Source organism: Clupea harengus, chromosome 18, assembly GCF_900700415.2.
Source record: "Clupea harengus chromosome 18, Ch_v2.0.2, whole genome shotgun sequence".
Taxonomy (NCBI): Eukaryota; Metazoa; Chordata; class Actinopteri; order Clupeiformes; family Clupeidae; genus Clupea; species Clupea harengus.
The window spans coordinates 12,217,494-12,226,354 of record NC_045169.1 but is presented as its reverse complement, the minus strand read 5'-3'; the positions used below and the strand labels follow the sequence as shown (position 1 = coordinate 12,226,354).

The following is an 8,861-nucleotide window of genomic DNA, read 5'->3' as shown; positions in this document are numbered from 1 at the left end:
AGAGAAATAATGATATCGCACAGTCTTCCCTGCATACTGGGACCTAAGACCTAATGAGGATCACTCTGTACATTGTGCCAAGCAATAATCCATGGAATAATCTGCAGGTGACTCAGGAGAGTTTGTCCAATTTTGTCGCCTCTCAGTCTAGCCTCCCCCTGCATCACTCTATGTCTGTGCGCCTGTTTGGATTTTCTTCTGTCATGCCAACGGGACACTCTGTTACTATTGGTTGATGTGCACAACAATGACTGTAATGCCAACGGGACACTCTGTTACTATTGGTTGATGTTCACAACAATGACTGTAATGCCAACGGGACACTCTGTTGCTATTGGTTGATGTGCACAACAATGATTGTAATGCCAACGGGACACTCTGTTACTATTGGTGTCTCAAAGAGTGGTTCAAAAAGCCTAATTTTCTCTCTCAAAAGTGTGTAAACTAACTGATTGACACTATACAATAGTGTATCATGCTCTGCATTTGTTTGTGCTACACATCTTTACATGTCTTTGTGTTTCTTTGTGTCAATTGTACTATGTGATATGCATGCATGTTAGTCAGACCTGTGTGTGTGTGTGTGTGTGTGTGTGTGTGTGTGTGTGTGTGTGTGTGTGTGTGTGTGTGTGTGTGTGTGTGTGTGTGTGTGTGTGTGTGTGTGTGTGTGTGTGTGTGTGTGTCACTTACCCAGCAGGGCCTGGAACAGGTCACTCTGAAAGATGTGCAGCAGTTTCTCTGCTCTACCTCTGAAGCCCTCATCAGCCACGGACTGACATGCCTCCATCGCCTGTAGGGCACGTTCTGTATCTACACACACACAAAAGGGGACAGGAAATAGGGAAAAACGTGTACTTAATTATTTAATTCAGTGATAAAACATGTTGTCACGGATCATTGTGCCACAACAACAACAAAATTGGAACGCTTTTAAGGCCATTCTCATAAACTTGTGATAAAAATATGTTGCTGTGTGTCAATGTCAGTGGAAGTAGGAGCGAGCGGATGAAGTGTTGTAGAGCTATTCATGCACAACTGTCAGCAATGCACAAAACGAAGATTTCCAAGTGCGTTTGTTTTGATTTATTTATTTAATATTTTCAATATCTTTTTTGAGGTATTTGAGCCTAATCCTCTCCTCTTCCCCTCTGCTCGATCAACGTGTTCCCATCAACAGGAGGAAAGGCTACGGCTTTAGGCTCCAAGCCAGTCTGTTACAGTTGGCTGCTTCGGCCTGGCATGCATGAGGTGACGGGCGGTGGTCACGGGCCAACTACATTGGCGGCTCGGGAGTCGGGATTCACGTAGTGACGCGGATACCAAAGCCATCGCCGGTGGCGTGCATTAGGCTATTACTTGAAGCAACTGCTGCATTACACACTGGTCGTACAAGAACGACTGGTAGGTTGATACAAGGGTGAATCGAAACGCTAGGCAGTAACACTTGCAATCAATAATGCACTAAGGTCGCTGACCCCCAGCTATAATTTAAGTCAAAGCACACCCTAAAGTCTCACTATATACAGAGAGAGAGTGTGTGTGTGTGTGTGTGTGTGTGTGTGTGCGTGCGTGTGTGTGTGTCTGTATTTGTAGAAACATGACGAGTGAGGATAGCGCTTGGACCAATTACATTACTATGCGCGCGTCCTTAGTCACATCACAGCCACGGGATAGCACGTGTCTAAATAAGTCTTCTTTCCACTACACACAAAACAAGCTCTATCACAGACCAAACAGCGGAAAATAGAAAACAAAAGAAACTCACCTTCTCTTTTGAGCGGCATGACGGCTCGTTGTCGCTCCGTCTTTCCGACTTTCTCTGCGCTTATCCTCTCTCAAGCGCACTTAAACCTATTTAGGGATTGCCAACTGGATGGGATGATGGGATATGTAGTTTGTGGTCTGATGACGCTCAGTACTAGACGCCCATTCAATTCAACACTGCTTAGCCGATGAGTATTGTTCTGACATAATAATGAATTTGGTATAATTTGTATATCATTCAGTTGAATTCATTGTAAAAGGAAATAGAGTACCTTATCTATTGTAAGAGTGTATTCAATTGTAGTGGCAGCCAGCCTATCTGCATATCATTACAGTTGCAGTACTCCTATTACTATTACAGTAGGCTACAACTATTACTATTACAGCTACAGGATATTTCATGTTTCGAGTATCCAGTAAACTATCGGAGTTAATAGACCTTAGGCAGATTAAATACATTGAACAATCATTGTTACTGTTAATCTTTTACAGATGGCACGTTCATTTGAACCAATGAGACACCATTTACTCAATTGGTTAATATAGACCATCAAGCATTTGTCAGTTGTTTTATTTTGTTTGCATGTTGATAGCAAATAACAAATACATTCATTTATGTCCATGTCGGTGTGTCTTTATCAAGTTGATTATAGAGTAAAGTCAAATATATACGTATTAAAAACTATGATAAAATAGCTTATTGCTTGGGGTCATTTAGGCTTTGCCAATATAATTTGCCTATTTTTTTCATGGTTCCTTAAGTCAATTAAGAAATACAGTGGTTATTGCATTTTATCATTCATTTATGGTGATTTACAGTGCACGATAAGGCTGATGCAGTGTAAGGTATAGGCTAGTTATATGGAAAGACTTATCATTAAAGGCATTGCCATACCTATGACTTTGCTCAGGCTTGTGCCATTATTTCCCCCTGATTACATTATTAGCTTCTGACTAACTAAACTCGGTCTTATAGGTAACCCCGAATACTCTTTTGTAATGACAAAAACCATATCAACAACAGAACATTTGGTTTAAAACCCCTTTTTTGTTTATTTAGAAAGATCAAACACCGGCCTTTCAGGCTGGTGGCATTCTCTCATTCGGGGATGTGAGGGTACAGTGGGGACAGCTGAAGCTTAACGCCTCCTCCTGGCCCTCCTGCGCCTGCTCACCCTGGGCCTGCGCCTCCTGCGGACGGGGCGGGAAGCTCTTCGGGTTCGTCGTCGTGGCATTGTTGAGATTGTGAGATTGTCTACTGAATCTGCGTCCTGGACCCCTATTTATACGCATTTACAGTGACGTCACAGTGGTGTTATGTGACGTCACCCCACAGCTAACAAAACTGAGGACTTAGGTAAAGCGTTCCTTTGGTAACCTCAACTGCAGTTTAGTGTTAACCGAGACAACCTATATGAGGAATTGACCAAAGTAAGTCAGTGAATTCGATAAAATAATACCGTTTTTGCCTTTGTTTTCTTGGTGTTGAGGATCATACCGGATGATTAATTGATTGATTAATTGTTGAAAAACTCTAGATATGTTTTCAACTCTGTCTGGGTCTGAGCCCGGTTTTATTTTTGTCCTTGAGTAATTTAATATTCAATTCGAATGAAAACTTTTCATTGTACGGTTAATGGCAAAGCAGGTTTTGGTAGAAATGTCGCTAGACAGGGCAAGTCCCTGAAAGTAATAGCCTATGAGGCAGGACAGCCTTTATCGGAAACTGTAAGCCTCGTTGGTCGAGGTAACTTCAGTAAGCGTTAGATGTCAGCATATAAACACTATGTAGGGCATAAACCCCCAATTTTACAATGTTCAGCAAAAAAACTGTTAATATGGATATAAATTCTATCCAACTAATTAAGATTAACGTAAGAGTAAGGTGTCCAGGGAGCTCATGCACAAAACATATGCTTGAAGCTGAAAAGCTGTGTGCGCAAGATACATTTCAAATTTTCAAAGTAAATTCAAAGTCAAATTCTACCTCTATATGTGTGTGCAGTCAATGGCTCCGCTCACATAGGGGGACACGGCTTTTGTTGCATATTGCGCTTTATTGATAGCCAGATCAACCATATCACATCGGAACTATACACCTGACACACAGATGACCCCGTCCCATCCTGACCGGTCTGTCTCTTGCCTCTGGAATGCCCCATGTTGTCAAGAAGCCCCGCGTGGTAAACACTTGTAAAGAAAGCGTGACTCCTTGCAGCATCGCGCTCTAAAGCTGGCCCCAATTGCGCACAGTGAGGATAGCTCTATATATATATTAAACATGTAATATTAAATATATTTCGGCCATTAAAGCCGGACCCAATTACGCAGACTTCCAAGAGGATAGCTCTTGGAAATCTGAAACAGTTGATAAGACAGTCATCATTATGGAACAAAAATTGGCGCTGTCTCTAAATACACGATCCCTTTTAATGTATTAAACTGTATTCACCTTGATGTATTATTATTTGAAATAGGGCCCGTGTGTCAATACTGTCCAAATATTTGTGAAGGCCTACAGACCCTAAACTGGTAATTTTCGTACTTGCGCTGCTGCATAAGTATCGCCAACTGATATATCCGACCGTGAGCGTGAAAGATGGCGCCCTCAACGTTAATACATGAGGCCCCTGGTAACAGTGTCCTTCATTGTGAAAAACATATCCTGTCACTAACAAGGGTATGTCATACACAATAATGACGTATCTTGCTATTTGTATTCACTTATTGTAGTCTAATTAAACTAAGGCAGAAGAAGAAATGCCCTACAACACCAGCACATTTTTCACAAAAGATCTCTTTACTTGGCCACAACGGAATTCCGAAAGAGCTGGCATAGGTTGGTCCAGGTGTTCAAATTCACCAACGTAAGCATAGCCCTCAACCTCCCATATCTTACTGGTTCCCCATCTATGCTGGCTACTAGTCAGAGCTGCTCTTGCGTTCTACAAATCAGGTTATTTGGATATTCCAGGATATCCCATATCATCATCAGTATATCTAAATATATAGTCAGCAGTAGCCTTGTGTTAATATATGTTCACTCTGTCCGTTGATTCAATGCTCAGCTAAACAGACTTTCACTCAGCTGTTTGGTTCTGCTGATGTTCCGGATGCATTGGCTACACTAAATAGCCTATAGTTTGTAAAAAGTTTATTTAAAAAGCCATGTAAAGGATAGCATTTCAATCTAATTAACTTGGAATACCATAGTTACCTGAGACAGACCTAAACCTGCTGCAGTACAAACTTAAGATCATTCTTTAGCATCACCATACCATAAGCCTAGGTAGGCTATGCTATTGGGGAAAGGAGTGAAAGTAGCCTACTAAGAAAACGTTTATTTCTATAGAAGAGCTGACCTCTTCTGCTCTCACAAGTTGCAATGCAGCAAGTGCCAGCATGTCTGTTGAAACATTTAACATTACAGCAAAGATGTAGGCCTCTGTTATACATTTTTCGTTTCAGTACCAAGATTTGAAATTGCATATGTGTTCCATTAAGAATTTGGATTATTTATATGTGTTATATGTTTATATTATTGAATGGACATGAGATGGGCTATAATGATCTCTACAAAATAACTTTTTGCCTGTCATAGAACTGAGCAAAGCACCTACTCAAAATAACATACCCTGGTTAACAATATAAGAGTCAATTGCAACGGATCTGGCTAGGACATTTAAAACAGGTCTGACAAGCTACAAGTATCTGTCAACAAATTGTATTATTTTGAACAACCGAAGAAGCACTGTCCAGAACACTTGATATTGCCTTGATCTTTTTTGTATTGGTCTGAGGCATTCTCTGTATAAGTATTGCTAACCTTGCTATTGGTCGGCTTTAACCAAACCTTTCATTCATTAACCTCTGGCTCTGCCCACCTAGTGCCTTTGAGCAATCCCTCTGAAGCATGTCATTTTTAGTGCGACAGTGTACACTCACTGCTGTTTCCGCGAACCGTTTTCGCCGTCAAACTAGGGCCCGAAAAGTCTAAAGGCATTCTTCAGTGTGATGTTAGAGATAGAGACTTAGAGGTGCATGGACGTGTAAACAAATGACCTCAACTAATATACCAATATAGGCTTCTATCCTAAATAATACATACACTATAAACTAGGCTATAACTACATTTTCGCAACGAAACATTAGCACGCAAACTAACTGCGGTCATGGGGACGTCCTGGCTCCCCTCTAACTTACGAGTAAGAAACATTCTACGTAAATTAAACATGCTGTACAGCACGATAACTAGTCTATCTTAGAATGCATGTTTCTTTTAACTTTTCAAAAGTCAGTTTGCACAGTTACAATCCCTGTCAGCTATTTTAACATCTTCATCAATACAGACCTTATCACCTATAGTTAGGCCTATTAATTTGAGATTATCATCAATAATTGCTTTTGGATGGCTTCAGATGAAGAGGCTTGAAAAAGAATTACGATGAAAGTAAATGAAATATGTCCTGTTTTTGTTAAATGACAACACTTGCAATCGGGAATGGTGGTAAAAATAAATATATTTATTTGAAAAAAGTATCCACATCTTTTCAAAAATAATATAAATATAGTGATACAAACTTATAGTCTTTTCTGTTATACATACATACATACATACATATTTGTATTGAATACAAAAGAGGCAGTGGGTGAATAGCCGTATACCATTACTTATAGGCCTAAACCTTTTTTAGAGCCTAATGCTGGCACAAGGTTTGTAGTCATAAATTGCTAAAGGCTTATAAACTATTTTCGTGTTCGTTACATATACAGACTATTAGATCTAAAGTGTAATTTATATGTTTGTTTTTGTATACTATTTTCCGATTATACATTAAAACTGAATGGACGAACAAATATGATAAATATGCACTATTTTATGTCCACAGAAGAATATCAACAAGCTATACTATTTTGACTTATTTAACCTATAATTAATAGTCTATTGTGATTAAAGACTTAGTGATATTATAATTGTGACAAGACAAAACACGATGCATCTATTTTATAATCACAACCCAAAGACAGAAATTCCAATTAAATTCTCAATATTTATTGAGATATTCAGGCACCGTTGCCGGATACCTGGGCAACACACAACAACTGACGAACTACAAGAGCTCCTTATAGGGGCTTAGAGTGTACATGTAGTTTAACGTCTCCTCCTGCCAGCCCTACGCCTCCGCGTGGTCCTCCTGGGCCTACGCCTCCTGCGGATGGGGCGGGAAGAGCTTCGTCGTCGTCGTGCCATGGTTGTGTGATGCTGATGATGATCTCTGAGCAGCCGCGCAGGCCTTTTATACGTTTTAGACCAGTGACGTCATCACCGATTTCATTTTTTTGCCTGAGTTTTAACAAAACTACTCTTGTCATTTTGACGTCAGTTTCTAGGAGACGTCATAAAGGGAACATTAATTGGTTGTGCAAAGACCATTTCCTTTTGCCAGATGTTTTTTTTCATTAATTTGCCTTATCTAAGCAAATAGGTTCAATGATGTGAAGTTAGACAAACTTTATAACTTTTCCGTTCTCATTTAAAAACAATTATTCTATGATTAATTTATTTTTCCATTCATTCCAGTCAAATTATATATTTGTTTTCTTGAAACGTAGCCAATGTTATATGGGATATAATATAATAATAATTGTATAATTGTCAGGTTTCAATGCATATAGCATGGGAGTTGCAACCGCGGGGGGTTTATGGGTGTTGAAACACCCCCACTTTAGCTGAAACAGGATTATATTCACCCCAAACACATACACATACACTTCTTGTGGGATTAAACAGAACTAAATCTCCAAACAAATACTACTCCAGCGTAGGAGTTCCGTATCTGAAAACACACACGCACGCACACACAGGTCCAGTTTGATTCAACAGTCATGCAGCCAATCACAGCTAATCCATGCAGGCCAGAGTATAGGGAACAAATTCATTGTCCGTTGAAGTATAGGCCTAACTATGTGCGTCAAAAAAGGTATTCTGAGCTGTCAACAAATCCATGAACTATCAGTCAGGAATGTTTTTTCCGTGAGAACCTGTGCTCTAATCTAACTTGTGTCCATCGCACTCGTCTCACGCAGGCTCAGACATACGGGCATGGCAATAATCAATTCAGGGATACTGACTCAGCCTCTTAAGGTATAGTAAGAAGGTTTCTCTTAAGGGAACTGTTAAGAGATTGTTTGGGAAACATCTTTACTACGGTGTATGCCTACCTTTTGAGTCTTCGTAGAACGCTAAGAGAATGATGTTCATTTCATGTGTATTTCATAGATGTTTGTTAACACACTCCCACCAATTGATGGAACTGAACCCAGGGGCGGACTGGGGGAAAAAAGTGGCCCGGGAGTTACTGTCAGACCGGCCCACTCAATACACGGCGCGCGGCCCACTCAGTACACGGCGCGCTGCCCACTCAATACACGGCGCGTTGCCCATTCAATGCATCGCACGTATCGACCAGTCAGTGGCCTACTAGGAAAAATACCCATACATTTAACATTATTTTGGATGATTACAAAGAAATTACATCATATATGTTTTTTTTTTAATAACATTTGGATCCACCAATTTGCCTGGGTGGACACATGGAATAAAATGATACTGGCTATTGTAACACTCCAAGGTTGGTATAGTTTGCTAGATGAATAGGCTTAACTCTGGGCTAGTATCAGATGGTTATACGTATAACTACAGAACATTAAGGAATGAATATCCACACAATAAAGAAACTGGAATCAGAGGGTAGAATTAGTATGAACTATATTGTAGAAATGAACAGAATAGAACATACGATGGGGTGTGAACATCAGTGGTATCAGTAGTGTTGCATGCGGGTGTGTGATTGTGTGTGTGTGTGTGTAGGGGTGTTGAAGATGCATAACAAAACAATAAGTTAAGTAACAGAACCTAAACTAACTCTGCTGGCCCGGGTGCATTATAGTCACATGATAATAAAAAACAATATCAGTATACTCATGTGTTATTATGACCTCACTATCTAATCTAGATAACATATTAACATTGTTTATAATGTTAGTGTTGTGTGTAACACGGTGATTTTAGCATAACAAGCTAGATGGTTAACTTA

The 8,861-nt window shown here is 39.9% G+C and overlaps 1 protein-coding gene across 3 annotated transcripts in view; it reads right to left on the bottom strand.

Annotated features, from left to right (window-relative positions):
* LOC105904570 (disks large homolog 4-like) overlaps positions 1-1,854 on the bottom strand; it is a 72,394-nt gene extending 70,540 nt beyond the window's left edge. For all 3 annotated transcript variants that reach the window (XM_031584631.2, XM_012832473.3, XM_012832474.3), the window contains exons 1-2: positions 1,766-1,854; positions 691-810 (exon numbers count right to left, since the gene is read on the bottom strand). In XM_031584631.2, the coding sequence (XP_031440491.1) occupies positions 691-810; positions 1,766-1,784 (139 nt within the window). In that variant the 5' untranslated portion in view covers positions 1,785-1,854. The remainder of the gene's footprint in view (positions 1-690; positions 811-1,765) is intronic.
* Between the last annotated feature and the right edge of the window lie 7,007 nt (positions 1,855-8,861).